The 17,211-nt window shown below is 33.8% G+C and overlaps 1 protein-coding gene across 12 annotated transcripts in view; it reads right to left on the bottom strand.

The window, feature by feature from the left end:
* The window catches only part of LOC143921745 (protein bric-a-brac 1-like), a 429,231-nt gene that overhangs the window by 17,207 nt on the left and 394,813 nt on the right, over nucleotides 1-17,211 (bottom strand). For 5 of the 12 annotated variants that reach the window (XM_077445130.1, XM_077445121.1, XM_077445139.1 and 2 more), the window contains one exon: nucleotides 1,409-1,504. The exons of the other annotated variants lie outside the window; for them this stretch is intronic. In XM_077445130.1, the coding sequence (XP_077301256.1) occupies nucleotides 1,409-1,504 (96 nt within the window). The remainder of the gene's footprint in view (nucleotides 1-1,408; nucleotides 1,505-17,211) is intronic. 12 annotated transcript variants of the gene reach the window in all.

Genomic DNA, 17,211 nt, shown 5'->3' with positions numbered 1-17,211 from the left:
TATTCATACTCCATTCGCGCATGCGCATTTACACATTCATGCGCGTCCATATAGAATGTACCACAGAATACTATCCGCACTTGCATGACACCTGCAGGATACGGGTCGTGCTGGATAGGTATGAAAAGACCTTTACTCGGTTTACCAATACGGAACATATGAATGTGTCCATATAGGATGTGATAACCCGACCGGCAGCTGCACATAAACAGCAGTATGAAAAATATTCTTTGGTACATTCATATGTTCCGAAATATGTACGTGGCGTATCGTGACAGCAGTAACCGATGCGATCCATTTATATTATAAAGGAGTACACGTGGCACCGAAACGTATCAAGCAGAACCCTATGTTCCGATCGATCGATCATAGTGGCGAGTGCACGCGTACTAACGAAAGTGCGCATGCGCATATGAATATTTGCGGAATCGTTATATTGTGACAATATTGATACGACGCAAGCTATATTGCTCCGAATCGTTGTGCTCTGTGATGTATAGGTAAGCCGATTTTGCCTTGCGGTCGTCCAAAACAAGTATTACCGTACCGAAAACGGACGGTGCTGTGTAGTATGATTAGAAGCAGTCTTCTCCTTACAGTGTTGGGCCGAGCTGTTGACGATCTGTGCTGGATAATATAAACGGAACTTATAGAGTACTGGGAAGGCATACATGCGACATTAAAATACATGCTACATGCAATATTGAGCGACAGGGATGAGGCCGATTTGAGGAATCGATGATCGCCAATGATGCATATAAAGATCAAATTTCCTTGCATTAATAATAATTCGGTGGAAGTGAGTTAACATTCCTTCCACCAAATTTTAAATATTGTTTATACATCAATAACATTGAAAGATATAAGGCAGGCTTCAGGGACTTCAGGCTTCTTATAATGTAAACATGTATACATATATTAAAATAAATGAAATATTGATAACATTCATGTCTTCGTATAATGATATAAGTAAATGAAAATAATCATGAAGGGTGGCAGGCAATATTGGGATTCAAGCTGGTACATATATTGAGTATGCTTTAATAGTTCCGAATAATTTTACAGTCAAAGTGTGGTACCAGTTTTTAATATACATATTTTGTCCAGACATATCTAGTTTCATTTATTTCACGTAGTTATGTATTTCGTATGACACAATGAATTTACAATAAAAATCAGATAATTTATAATCCTTTCTATAAAAAATGCTCAAATTTCAATATAATAGCTGGCATATATAATTAGATATCTACTAATCAATTTTCATTCGAATATGAATTATCTAAAACGCCAGATAAAATATGTATATTGCGACTGGTGATAAATACACTGACGGTAACATACATACATTCATTTTTTTATAATATAACATATAACACATATAATAGCAATAAATGTCCTCATTTACTTGGGGCCAGCGGGCAATTGGCCTGACAATGGTTTCTGGGCTAATGTATTGCGGGTACCGATATGCCTGGTATTGACTGGGTGCCGTAGTATACACCTAAAGAGTATAGACATCGTATTATAATCATCAAGACTATTCACATAGTATTGTATAAATAGTCACTTCAAATGTATGAATACTTAAAACATATATGAATATTTTAAAAAAAATACATATAATAAAAAAATTTCCAACTTAAAAATTCTTAATTTTGAATGCTAAACAACGATATATCGTTGTTTATGAAAACGGCGGGAATTGCGAAGAACGATCGTTATTGACGTCATAATGGTCGTATTTGAATACTTACTTGTGAGCCAGTGCATCATTTCAATTTATTATTATTATATATATATTTATACGAACGTAAATTTTTTCTTTGCACTCGGGTAGTTTTCTAATTCCACTATTTTGTATCTATAATAATATATAATCGATGAATAATATCGGATGCATATCACGCTTCACCTGATGTACCACAAGGGTCCAACCTTGGTCCATTATTGTATCTTTTGTTTATTAATGATATTGGTGTGTCGATTGATCACTCTGGATTTCTCCTTTTTGCAGATGACTTGAAGATTTTTAGAACGATCAGTAGTCATTCCGACTGTGTGGGATTGCAGGATGACATAGAATTACTATCTAAATGGTCTTTAAATAATAATCTACCATTCAGCTTGACTAAATGCGATGTTATTTAATTCTCAAGGTCTCTTTCCCCTATTGAGTTCGCTTATAGCCTTCGGAACTATCAGTTAACGCGAACTGACTCAACTGTTGATCTTGGTATACTGTTTAGGAGTGACTTCAAATTTTCGACTCATATTTCAGATATGTGCTGTAGGGCTACCAAAATGCTTGGATTTGTTCTGCGCAATTATCACTACTTCCAAGATCCGAGTATAATGGTGTTACTTTATTGTTCGCTTGTCCGGAGCATATTGGAGTTTGGGTCTGTAATTTGGAGTCCTACTGAAATTAAATTATCTCTCTTGATAGAAAGAGTTCAAAAAAATTTCATAGTTGCCTTTATATGAAGAAATATAAATATTACCCTTATTTATTTTCCACTGCCTTTTTACAAGGGATGCTAGGCTTTGACTCACTATCTTTGAGAAGAATTATTGCCATTTCCAAATATTTCTTTGGAGTGTTAAAGGGAAGAATCGACAACCCTTCGATTTTATTGGAATTTAAATTTTCGGCGCCGGAGTGTGGTAGAGTTTTGCGTCATAATTTACTTTTCCAACCTATTCCTGCTAAAACGTCTGCTTTCAATAACTCGTCTCTTATAAAGGCTATCCGGTTCCTTAATGTGATTGATGAGCATTTTGACCTGTTCAATTGTCATGTTGATGAGCTGGTTAGTTTCTTGAGATTCAATACGAGTCTATTTGAATGAGATGAATGATTGGAATTTTTATTGCTTTTTCTTTGTTATTTTCTTTCTATTTTTATTTTTTTGTAAGACCGGTGTGATGCTTTGGGGCAACCTGTCAGGTCACACTGGTCATTTTATTATTGTTATTATTTTAAAACAATAAATTAAATAAATAAATAATATAGAATAATAACAAAAAACAATAGAAAACTGTTTTCTATAACTAAAATGCATACCAAATGTTTACGATACCAAAATCATAAGAGAGAGAGAGAGAGAGAGAGAGAGAGAGAGAGAGAGAGAGAGAGAGAGAGAGAGAGAGAGAGAGAGAGCTACTAAACACCCGCTTTAAATGTATTATTTCAAATACAATGCACAATGAAGTATAGCACGATCGGTCAATGAATGATGTTAATAAATAATACTTTTTTTTCTTTAAAAAAACGTCTTAGTACATCGGGTTTACCTGGATACCAAAGTATAAAATATATGAAGCGCATTAAAATCGTCAGTTGTCAAAGTTAGAAAGTTAGATTCACCCCAACCCCCTCGACTCCCCCTCCCTCTCCTGTTCCGAAGTATGGAAATTTGGGGATGCGGAATTCATCACGAGGTCTACCGCTCAATTCAATTTCACAGAGCGGGCAAACGCCCACGTCCGTCGCCAAATCCGATAATTGAATTTACACCATTCTGGGCTTCGGTGGCTTAAATTCGCACCACTCTATCGCTTCCCATCCCTGTCCCTTCGCTCCCACCCAACCCCCCGAAATATTCTTCGTATCGTCTACGGCCAGTTCAAGCATGATGTCCGTGGTTGATACTGTGTAAAATGCTCGGCGCTGCTAGGGAAAGGTATAGTGGGCAACCTATGTATGTACATATATATGTAGTGGGTATAGTGGATGAACATTAGTAATTTTTCTGTGTGCAAAATAAAAGCATATTGTTGTCCTGAAATTGTAAAAGTTTCAAAGTTATTTTCAAATTTGGTTTCAATGGAAAAAATTATATGTACATATGTATGTAATCATTGGGTTCAAATCTTTAACACACAACGGAATTCCATCAATTGACATTTTTGTGCTATTAAGTTATGCATACATATGTACATATTTAATAAATATAATTATGGTCGATTCGAAGGTACGTCACGCCCTTAGGCTATTATGGTCCGACAGAGGAAATGCATATTTAAAAAAAATTCAATATCTTATCACATATGAAATGTATGTAAATGTAGGCTTCAATTTACCAAATAAAGATCAATGTAGGCGATCAATAAAGAAGCCCTTAATATGAGCCGGCTTTCCCCCCAACGAATACAGTCTGAGAGACCCTTTCGTTGGAGAACGAGACGGTTTTTCAGCTTGATATTTACGGAATCAGAATTTCATGGTCGATATTTTTTATTCAAACTCACATTGACGGGCTTAGTAACTATAGAAAAAATATGCATACATATTTAGCCATTATTTATAATGTGTGTGTGTGTGTGTGTGCATTGCTTAAAAACGTAAAGGAGGTTTGTAAAAGTTAATATATATATTTTGTCCCACATTAGAGCCGATATTGAAATTGTTCATAATTTAAGTATATTCAGGTATAACTAAATTATATTGTACTTAGAAGTGATTTTATTTATGTTGTATAATATACATACATACAGCCGTGGACAAATGTATGTATATTATAACTTGGAAAAAAAGCTTTTGACTGGAAATATTTGAAACAGCCATTAAATGTATAACATCTCACTTTCAAGATCTCCATTGTTTAAACTTTCTCTTTCTCGAGTTGCTTAATACTAAAAAAAAATACAAAATTTTTCCTATTACGCAAATTAGTGTTTCGAGAGTAGTGGTTTCGTTGCTTTGTTATCGATTCTCTAAAATATAAGACAGAAGTTTCTAAAAAACTAAAATTATCCTGAAGTGCGGCCCAAATGACATAAAAAGGATACAGTGAGATTTGTTCTATGAAAAAAAACGGGAAGTATAAGGAGGAGAATACTGTATCGAGATCTCATTTTAACAACCTTTTCATTAAAAATTCCAAAAACGGACCTTCTTAGCTAGCTGGAGAAGTGCACAGACAATGAAATTTAAAATTTTCATCGCAAACCGTAAGAATAATTTCTGATAGAAGCTAGATTACGGGGTTTCAGGATCAAAAAGAAGTATTTTTCTTAGTCATATCGCAATTAAACTTTGCAAAACTGTAATACATACATATCATAGGTCTTATGATTATAACAACTGGCATTATTTTTTGAATTCCGAATAAAAAATGATCGTATTTATTATATGTATGTAATAAAAACAGCCCAGAAGGATTTTATTTGACCTTAAAAGAATGGAGATTCAATGATTTTATATTACACATACAGTATAAGATATCTCATGATATAAATGGGCGAAGAAATTGGGATCCCAACACAAATAGAAAGAAATATGTATATCATATCTCAAATAATAGGTGAGAATCGTTTCGGTTATTATTATCAATTAGCAATTGGAACATTGAAAGCACATTTGTTGGAGAGTCTTAAGTATGAAAAAAAAAGAGTTAATTTCATTTGAAGCAATTTCTTAACGACCGACCAATTAAAAATGTCGAAATATAATAATCGACGACGAAAACGCACATCGGACGTTTTGAACAGTCGGGTCAGTCCGACGCAAAATTTGGCGGTTAACCCATTGACACCTGAACACGTCTCACCGCAATTCCAATTAAAAAGTTACCTTAACAACGAATGACAGGATCTGTAGCCGACAACTGAGTTTGCGGTCGTTTGAAAATAAAAATGTAAAAAGCAACAAGAACCGAAAACACACACACACACACACACACACACTACGTGCTTATTCGCAAATAATAATCCGCGAGCGGCGAACGTCAAGGTGTTAAAAACACGAAAATGAAAATAAATGAGCATTTGGTATGGGATTGTGCGGGCTCAACATCAGTTATAATTACACCCTCGATCTCATGGCCGTATGATTTTAAAACATTCTTCATTCTTTATTCGGACAACTTGATTGTTGGGCGCAAAGCGAATAAAATATATTTAAAATATAAAAACATTTAAAAATCAGATGCATCTGTTAACTACAATGTGTATAAAATTGAAGATCTTACATATAAATAAATGTATAATTCATATTAGACCGTGTATTAGACGTATTCTAATATACATACATATGTACATATATACGAAATACATATACGTACAAACAAATACGAAAAAGTTTAAATTTTTTATTGAAATTTAAATTCATTATAATGAATCTAACTTTACATATACGAAATATACGATAAAAATAATATAAATATGACGGATTTCAAGTTATAGATGATTTGTCTTAGAAAATGTTACTAATTGAACATTTAAATAGATTTCATAAACGGCTTAAACATTTTTGAATTTATTAAAAATAATTAACGTAATTAACATAACATACATATTAAGAATAAAATGTATGAAATGTTTGTTTATAAAGATGCCGTTTACTTTTGAATATGATTTTAAATTTGGTTTGAAACGAGTAGAAAGATCCATTGGGTAAGTTCAAGATATAGAAAACATTAAAATAAATAACATTTATTTTAATCGATGTGAGAGACGAGTACTTTCAAAACTTTCAAAAGAAGACTTTCATACAGATCATACTTAGAATGATGACAAAATTCACCAAAATTTTGGGTTGATTTTAAACGAGACTATGTACATATATAGTCATGAAGATTTGTGTCATTCATTCGAAAAATTTAATGAATGTGAAGAATCAAATGATTATAATAGAATCAGATATGGCCTAATTTATTTATATTTTTAAATTATTTGATTGAGCGAGATTAGCATTTTCTAACTAAGAAAATTTATGAGAAGTGAGGAATCACAAAGCAAATAAAATGTACCTTCATTTAAAATTAAACTTAAGATACCTTTTTATGTATCATTCTACGCCAATTTTGAGTCCACTTGAAACGAGGCTTCAGTTTCTGACGAATAACTTAAAGCGAATATGGCAAAAAAATGAAACATATCTACACACATTTCCAGTAACACATACAAAATCTAGTACACAAAGTTCGTAAAGGTTACAATCTCGCGTTATTTAATATTATAATAACACATTTTCAAAATTGAAACGACCGCAAGATACACCCATCATTGCCACTCCTACATACATACATACATACATCCATACATATGCATAAACAATCACCCGCAAAATAAAACAAAATATAAAATCCGTTACAGACAAAGCAATGTATGTATAATATGTACATATTTATGTATGTATGTATATATTTATTTATTCCAAAGTTGAGTCAGTTCTCCCTTGATGTGTCTCTGGGTGCTTACGTTACGTAAAAGCGCACACAATTGACGCGTTCGCTTTCGCCGAACTCAAAATGTTTTGATTATTTTATATCAAAAATGTTTTTTGATCTACAAATATTCCCCGACACACGTTACCGAAAAAATAAAGACGCGATTTATTTTGAAGATCATCATTTTATAGTGATCGTGTAAACATATGAGCCGAGTCGAGCGCGCGCGCATACACATACATAACTCGTTGTATACACAAATATCATCTCAATAGTGGACTATTGTGACTAATCTTTCAGGTGAGACGTGCGAGCAGTCGTATCAGACCAAATAATGGTTTTAAAAATAATGCTGATGTGAAATGTATCCGTCAATTCGCCACTAATGCTAACTTTGTATCATACATATATATACATGCATACATGCATATTGTATAATAATGTTCATATCATATTACGTAAGTATTGTAAATAGGTTTTTGAGTTTTATATTACGTTGTATACACTAGCGATAAAATAAGATAATGCCATAAATATTATAATAACAAGAAAAATAGTCTGTAAAATAGAAAATGATCAATATGTATTTGAAAGTGGCGAAAACCCAATTTAAGTTAGAATTAGGTAAACATGAATAACTTTATGTAATTTTATAACAAGCAAAATCTAAATAGTATTATATCTATACGATATGAATAAAAGATATTTAACTGTAAAATATTATTGTTGAAAGTGGCATGAGTCCACCTACTATTTATTTATTTATTTGTATTTAAGTTCTCGACTATTTATTATAAAATTAATGCATAATTTGTATATATAGGTATATAAATATGCAAGGAAAAAAATAAATGATTTTAAAGTGCCTTAAGTCCATTTTAAATTTCAAAAACACTTTCAGTTTGATTTAATTCACAAATTGTTATCATTACTTTTAAATTGATATGTGCAGAATTTCGGAAAAGAAAATAAATTTATTAAAAGCTACCAGTATTTTTTTAAATATTACAAAACGCAAAACATTAAATATCTCAAAATAAAAAAAGTGGACGTACGCCACTTTTAAATCAAAGTTTAATAAATTTTCACTAAGAGACATATTAATTGTAAACAAAGGATAATATAGTAAAGAAAATTATACCCGGCGTCGCCTAGACAAAATTTATTATCCGATATTTGTACCTTAGCAAACGCTTTACAATAATAATAAAAAATAATATTTAATCTGGCAACGAACAATTTAGAGTTGTGAAATGCCGGGTAAATGTCATCCAAATAATTTGATCCGGATGAGTTTTTAAAACTCATCAAATAAATAACTACATATGTACGTAACCAACTCTAAAGTCGAAAATTTCCTAAATGGTATTTTTAATAACTTTCCGGGACAAAGTTATTGATCTATAATGTGCATGGGATTTAAATGACGAATGATAAAGATACATTTTCATATTAAAACCATATTAAAATCTATATGAATTCAATATATATGACGAAATTGCATTTTGTTGAAACTATTACAAGAAAAGTGCTGTTAAATTACATACAATTATAGTGCGTATAATGTATATACATATATGTACATACAATGTATGAATGACTCAAATGATGATAACATATTGAATTTTCATAATATGTATCATTAATGTAATAACAATGCAGACAAATACAATATCATCAATTTCGAATAATACTTTTACTTTCATTTTTTATAAAACGTATATATGCATGTAGCTAATAATATAATAAAGAACATTGTAAAGAAAAAAAACCGCATACATTTCCAATAGCAATGCCGTGAAATTTATATGCAACGGTCCATGCGTAATTGACACGTTTGAAAAATGCATCGTTGCATTGTGTAGGGGCGCAGTAGTGGTGCATACAATTTGAAACTTTCTCGTCAAAGTGACGGCTCGTTGGATGGGGATATTGGACGCAAAGGCCATTGGTTCGTTTGGAATTCGGCAAATTTTGTTTCGCTTTTTCGAACTGCGTACTGCACCGGGCAGACGGGAAATGCATCGCGAAATTGCATCGAATTTTGCCAATCGATAGATATTATACCTTATACCAATATACATATGTCTGCCGTTACAATAGATAATAAGCCAGTAGAAGTAATGAATAGCCATATCAATTTAAGACAAACCATCAACATATCCGATAGCGAGACAAATGGAATTAAGACAGATTGCATTTTAGCAAATAAATGATGTTTTTAAAACAAAACTACCACTCTGTCTGAATCATAATGTACATGCTAAATCAACTATTAATAGAGAATAGCTGAAATATGTACATAAATATAGTGAGTGACGATATTGAAATAGCAGTAGACCAGTTATGGATGAAAGATGAACAAAACAAGTCCTCGAATATAAGTAAAATGATGCAAAAAGAGGTTGATAAAGAAAATATGTGAGGTTATATGGATGAGTATTGAATACTCAGAATAGGGATGATTGGAATCGTATAGGAGAGGCCTTCATCCATACTTTTGCTTTGAATAAATGCACATGTTTAAGTTTAAAATTTCAATAAGATTGAAATTTATTCGGAGCGAGCGTATTTCAAAGGTTTGCGTCTTTACTAATTCGAACAGTATTTTAATGTCAACGAAAGATGTCTATGCTTTTATATTCATTTTAGAACTTTTGATTCATTCATAAATTTTATTATTCTAAAATAGTAAAAAAAAACTTTGTTTTGATATAATGTACTCATGAGTAATAAAAAAAGCGGTTAGGTCTACATAATATATAGTAAGTCCATTTGCAAGGCCAATACATCTCATCCAAAATATATGTATTTATGTATGCATATGTTACAGTCCGTGTTCACACCGGTTCGTTCATGAACATACTAGTTTGTTCGTACATGAACTATAGGTTTGAAGTGCTAAAAGTCAAAATAAATCTTCAAATAGATTCCCACCAGATGTCGCATGAAACTTTTAGCTGCCAAATTATTTAAGAACACCGATTATATAAAATGGGGAATCCTGTGGAAACCGTTTATACAACGTTGCTATAATTCCCATTTCCGCTGACTTTTAAATCATTTCAACTCAGGTTACGCATACATAGAAGTCAAAGAATGGAATATGGAGCAAGCGATTGAAATATGTATGTACTAAAACTTAACCCCAATGGTTTGTGCAGGGACAGACAGACATTAATTTGTCAATTTGTCCTTTTGTATGCAGTATAACTGGCCAGATTGGTTCGTTTATGAACAGTTGGACTGTCACTTTTATATATATTAAATATTGTGCTGTATGAATTGATAAGTAGGGATCGAGGCAGATGGTTTTTCTATTGTTAATTTAGTAAAAAAAAATCCAATGCAGTCAAAGAAATATGGAACGCTGTATGCTCGGCATAAAGAGGAAAGGAACACGGAACACGTTAGTGAAAAGTATGTCAAGGGTAGTGGACACAGTGGATAAAGAAAAGAGATTGAAATGGCTGTGGACGGGCCACGTGGCTAGAATAATGGACGAAAGGTGGACAAAATAGGTGCTAGAGTGGTACCCGAGAAAATTAAAAAAGGGTAAAGGGAAGACCGCAGGGAAGATGGGTTGATGAAATAAGGAAAATGTGTGGTGTGAGATGGATAACAGTTGCGTAAAACAGAGACGAGTAGAAGCGTGTTGGAGAGGCCTTCATCCAGCAGTGGATGGTGAGCAGCTGTAAATGATGATGATGATGTAGAGTTGATTTGAAAAAATCAAAGAACACTGCAGACAATGATAATTTTTCCGATTTATCTATTATAGACATCGCTATCTAAGATTTTCTTATTGAGAGATAAATCGCATAAATTTGTTTGGACAATCTACCCAACCATTTTTTCCGAGCCTTGATCACAATCAAGATCTTTTCCCTCCAAATATGACCACAAGTAAAGATTGTCCAGAACCTGTAGTATATGAACAAATTATCGTCATATTTTAAAAACTTGAATCGGGACCCCTTTACTGGTTAATAAGTAAAATTACAGACTAGTATCTGAACCCGGCATGCGTTGCAATACCAGAATAAGGCATGCAATTCCCGTTCCCGTTTCAAGTGACGGTTGGAGCTCAACGCCGTGTCGTCACAAACCAACAGGTAACGTGGTTACCAACAAACACATTTCCTTGACTACACAATGGCGCTTCAAACTTTAGCGTCGGTAAAATCGTAATTACGAATATTATTTTTAAGAGGTTTTTTTCAGTAAGCTTCCCGGACATGCATACAAAAAATTCAGAAAGTTCCATCGTAACCGGTTGAGTGGCTTAGGAGCCTATACGAGACAGACATTCAATTTTATATACATGTGTATTTATGTACATATATAGAAAATAGAGTCCATCCAGCAGTGGATGGCGAATGGCTGTACATAATATGTAAATATAATCATGAAAACGGTGTTGCATATACATCGACGTATTTTAGCATCGCTGTAATCTATTCCAAATGCGTTTCTTAAAGAATCGCATCAAAATTGGCAACCGTGACGAACAGTGTGACGGTTCTCCTTTTGAGGATTATTTGTGAGTAGCCGTGCGGTAAACACAACGGTGTCCGATATGACAATGAGATGGTGCGGTAGCGGGAGTGCGCGCGCGCTTTCCGAGATGAAAGAGCGTCCCGGCTCGCGGGGTAAATATTATTACAATAATCCATTTGATGGTAATGATCCGTGGCCGCTTTATTTACCAGGCGGTAAAAGCAGCGCCACATCAAACAGAGACGCCGGCGCCGCGACGCCCACCGACGCCGTCACCTGTACCATTGAAACTGATACTTGCCCCCACCCACCCACCCCCAGACTGATGGGGTGACATGGGGACACATCATAAATGATATCATCAAGGATTAAATCATTGAAAAAAGCCCGTTCAGAAGTATGATACGGTTGAAGGGCGTCGGTACTCCGAATACGCATCGATACTGCACGTTTGTCAAAGGTTGTAAATGCATTGTTAAAGGTTTGCCGAACTTTTTTTACACCGGATAGCACTGTGACTATTTGGTGGCTACTACCTACATAGACATCACATGGTCGTCAGGGCAGTTGCAAATAACAATAAACCGTTCTAACAGTGTTCAAAGCGAGAGAGAGAGAGAGAAAAGCTAGTAAAAAATTATTTAATCTAAAAAAAATAATTTTTAAAAACTAGCCTCTTATATATTCTGTTTATAAAATTAAGACAATATATAAAAAAATGGGTCTACACACGGCACTGAAAGTTAAAAGATCGAAAAAGCAAATATCGGAAGGCAAATATCAAAAATCGAAAGATCTTAAGTCGAAAGAACAAAAAAAAGGGTGCATAGTAAACGGTACTATGTACATATATATAATATATATCAGTAGCATGTTCCATCGTAATCGGTTCAGTGGTTTAGGAGCCAATACGAGATAGACAGACAAACAGACATTAAATTTTATATACCTATGTAGATAGATTAATAATAGCAAAACCCTGTGTTCCGATCCCTAGTGCAGGAGTGCATGGAAATGACGCTCCCTTTCGTGAAATCCGGAAACCCTTCGAGTCGAGTCGAGTCATTACTACCCTTTCGTGAATTTAAAAATCGTTCAGTCTTGCATGCCCTCTGATGAGAAAACTTGTATCAAATAAATCGATATAGTCGATCCGATTAGCGTGAGACTTACGAGAACCGAGCATGCTGGCGCATTCGTGCAATGTAACGACGTAAATTAATTTTGTTATTTTTATATATAATTACTAGTGTTTTTACCCGGCTTCGCCCGGTATTTGTAATATAAACCGCTTAAACATGGCCAATCTAATAGTAATCATTTTATTTAATTTATTTGAATAGTTTTATTTTATTTAAAGTTAATTGAATAATCATTTGTTTTTCTACGAACCAACAATAGTTACATACAATGTTTCTTTCGAAATTATATATTAAAAGATCACAATATAATTCAATGCAAGGTCTTTAATAATATTACTGTGAGTTTTGCTGTCCATAACATGACGTTGACAATTACTTTTATCGTCTAAAAAATATAAATCTCCATTAATATAAAATATACATATATGTATTCCATAAATAAATTAATAATATCTATAAATTAATTTTTTTATATTAAACTTTTATGAATGTAAATATTTCAAAATACGAAACACGAACTCAAAATTAACAAAAATATAAAAGTCAAATTCTACCGACCGCTATACGCACGAAACATGTTGTATTTCTTGACCCAAATGCAATGCGAAACTGAAACGAAATGTAATTGGCCATAACGAGTCGAGTGGAGGGTGAATGCCATAGCATGTACATTTTATTCAAGTCTCATGCTAAATCGATGGATTTTAACGCAATTTTGTAGATTGACTTGTAAGATATCAAACCTTCTAATTATTATTGCTAAAAATCATAATTATTGCTCTATTTCAAAATATAAAAGACAATGCAGTGCGTTTTTTCCTGTTTAACTAGAAAAATAAACCAGAATGTAACAAGAGAAAAAAATAAAATATAAAATGGATCACTGGAGGAGCTTGTATAATAATTTTTATGGACTAACTGGATTTCGTACGTAAACGTATCCAGTGTGCGCTCGACCTAACACGCTGTGTTTGTTTGGAACAAGAGAGAGCGATACAGTTCTGCGACAGCTCTTAAGAAGTTATGACATTAATAGCTGAAATTCTCAAATTAAATAGTCTTCAGGCACCGAGGATTCCGTGCGGCCAATTATTACACCCAGCCCGGCCACTTATTGCGACAGGAGTACATAGTTTGAGCGAACTTTTCAACGGCCATAACCCGACAATCGAATGCAATAATTTCAAAAGTGTCGTCGGCGTGATTAGGCAAGGTTTTAAATTCGTACATATTTATGTAGATACTTACACAGATATAGGGTGATGGGTATAAATTGGTGGCGTACGAATTAATTCAGTGTGAGTGGTCGTTGCTCACAGTAGCGTCAGAGCGAACGCGTAACAAATTAAACACGTTAACGTTATTCGCCACACAGTAGAGATACGTTATTAAATAATATTTCAGCTATTATTTAAAGCTTCCGTTTTATCAAATATGCAGCCGACGTTATAAACGAGGAAACCGGCACATTCATCATCATCCAATTAAGAATTTACACACATACACACACACACATGTGTAATAATACGCGAGCGACTGAAACAAAACGAGATCGCGCCGACTTGATAACAAGGAGAAGGGGAGGTGAGAGGGGGCCGAAAAATATATAATAAAACGTAATCGAATAGGGTTGGCGGTGCCGCCACTGGAAAGCGACACGGAACTAGTTTGCAAATGTTCTGTGACGCGCATCTCCTCTCTAGAGTAAATTGAATGACGAATTAGCATAAAATTTTACGTAAATCCTATTTGATATTGCGGTGTCTAACCATTTGCTGTATGATTCTGTTTGAAAGGGTGAGGGTTAGTAAAGACTCGATCTAGGTTTGCTAATTGAAAGTTGAGGACAAAGCAAAGGACAAAGTTCAGTGCAAGTAAGACGTCAGTTGAAAACGAGTGAATTTTACTTGGAGAAGGTGGTTGCAAATGCGACGTAAATCGGGATGAAAGTAGAGAATCAACGTTGAACTATTCATGATGCAAATGAGGTGAAACTTGAGGATGCATGCTGAGCCTATAATAGGGTTGACAACGGGTAAGTCATAAAGAAGAGGATATTTTTCAAAAATATATATATATATATTTTTTTTTAAATAAGCCTCGACATTAGCACTTGCTTTTCTGTGCTAAAAAATTGCTAGCTACTGTCCTGGACGCTAAGCGTCCTGTTAAAAAGATGTATGTAAAATTAAAATAATGCAAAATCTGCGAGATTGGTTATTGTAATATATAATAATATATACAGTGCCGGCTTTAGGGGGGGGCTAGGTTAGGCGGCGCCCAAGGGCACCAGATAAGACGACCTATCGCGTCGAGTTGACGCGGGGTAGCAGAGAAGTGGGGGGTGTGGAGCGTCTAACAAGTGCTCCTGATATTGAGCACGCCTGACTTGGAACGGGTGGCGTCAGATGCGCTGCACGGAAGCTTACACACATACACCCATTCACACATCTACAAAGGCATACACACTCACACACACACACACACACACACACACACACACACACACATTCATTCATCTTTTCGACGTGGACGAACGGCGCATTAATACGCGGCGCGTCTATAAATACATAACATTATTTGTAGGCTATTCTGATGAATTACTTACATAAAATAAGTTCAACAATCATTAGTGACTCCTGACTTGTAATCATGGGAGTATTATAACATTCAAATTACATAAATGTATGAAAAATTAGAAAATTATACTATTAATAAAAATTACTGTTGACTTAATTAAATACAAATTAAATTTACCAAAATTGTGGTTAGAAAATAATACTGTTTTTAGGCGAATTTTTTTTTTTATTAATTTTTGAAATCTCATTGCATATGATATTTGACGGTGCATTCACTTTCACTTTATTCACTTAATATTCAATCATCTAAGAACTACGCCACTTTCCAAATTAAACACTATGATAAATTTCTATTTTATTTTAAAAATAAATCGTAAATGCTTATCATTAAACAATATTTAAAAGTCGGCTAAATAAAAAAAGGTAAAATTTCGAGCTTATTTGACAATAGAGAGAAAAATATTTTGTCAAAAAAGTCGCCACTTTTATTAAAAGGAGATCTGTTGGAAACCCAAGCCTATAAATACATACATATAAGTAGACATTAAAGTTAAGACTTGCGGGAGTAGACTGCGCGCGGATCAAATGAATCGACTTTGCATGTAACTTTGAAAGATCCATAATTTTATATTCATCTCTTGGTATGTACATAAGTTATTTAGTAGCGAGTTTACTTTTAACAAACAGAACTCATTTCTAGACATTCAAGTAATGTCTATAGGTAGAAATGAGAAGGCAAACTTCCAATGTTGAATCACTTTATTAGGTGATTTAACTTATGTACTTACTACTCAGTGGGCAGCCGCCCCTAGAGTTCGGCCGCCCGTGTAAACTGCACACATTGTACATGTGTAGGGGGCGGGCTGTTAAACATGGTAGACTGTTAAGTAAACCGGCGAATTTGTGGGGTTTACTCTAACAGTATGTGCGGTGGAATTTTTACAATCCGCATTAGAGTTGAATGTAGTGGGTGGTGGGTGGGTGAGGGAGGGAAGGACTGGGATGGGTGGGTGGGAGGCGGGAGGGCAAAGTAGACTATTCCATAATTCGTAATAATTAAATAATGTAACACGCGAGAGTTGATTCATTCGTCCATTGTCGACGTTGCGTTACACGGCTGACGTAATAATTTTTTAACTGACACTAAGTAACATTTAATTTGCCAGTTAAAACAGTTCTTAATTTCGTACGCGTAGACCACGCACTGCCAAATAATACTATACTAGATATTATTATTGTATGCCCTATAGATGTGTAACGTGCATTATTAAATTTACAATCCAGTTATTATAGCCCGTTCACACAGGCGTGACGTACTGATCAAAGTTTCAAGTAGCAAATCAGATAATGTATTACATACATATATGAGCCGTTATAATTGAAAGTGGAAAGAGTCACTTTTCGTCTTTCGAGAAATAACTCAAAAAACATTAAATATAATGTTTTGCGTTTAACAATATTTAAAAAAACATACTGGTGGCCTGTGATACGTTTATTCTCCTTTTCCGACATTCTGGACATATCGAATTAAAATATGTGAATTAAGTCAAACAGAAATAGTGTTTTTGGGACTGAAAATTGGACTTCCGCCACGTTCAAATATAATGGCTCATATGTATGTATGTATGTATTATATTGAATTTTATATGACTTAATGTGTAACGATAAAAATGTTTTCACTGATTTTTATTTAATCTGTTAAAAATACTAACCACATATTGAAAAAAAATTACAAGTAATATTTTGAAAACCGAAAAAATTATATATATTATAGGTATGTATGTATGTATATTTGATGAAAATCTAAATAATTAT

Source organism: Arctopsyche grandis, chromosome 2 (genome assembly GCF_051622035.1).
Source record: "Arctopsyche grandis isolate Sample6627 chromosome 2, ASM5162203v2, whole genome shotgun sequence".
NCBI lineage: Eukaryota > Metazoa > Arthropoda > Insecta > Trichoptera > Hydropsychidae > Arctopsyche > Arctopsyche grandis.
The sequence above is the reverse complement of the archived record's forward strand: the minus strand, read 5'-3'. Positions and strand labels throughout refer to the sequence as shown.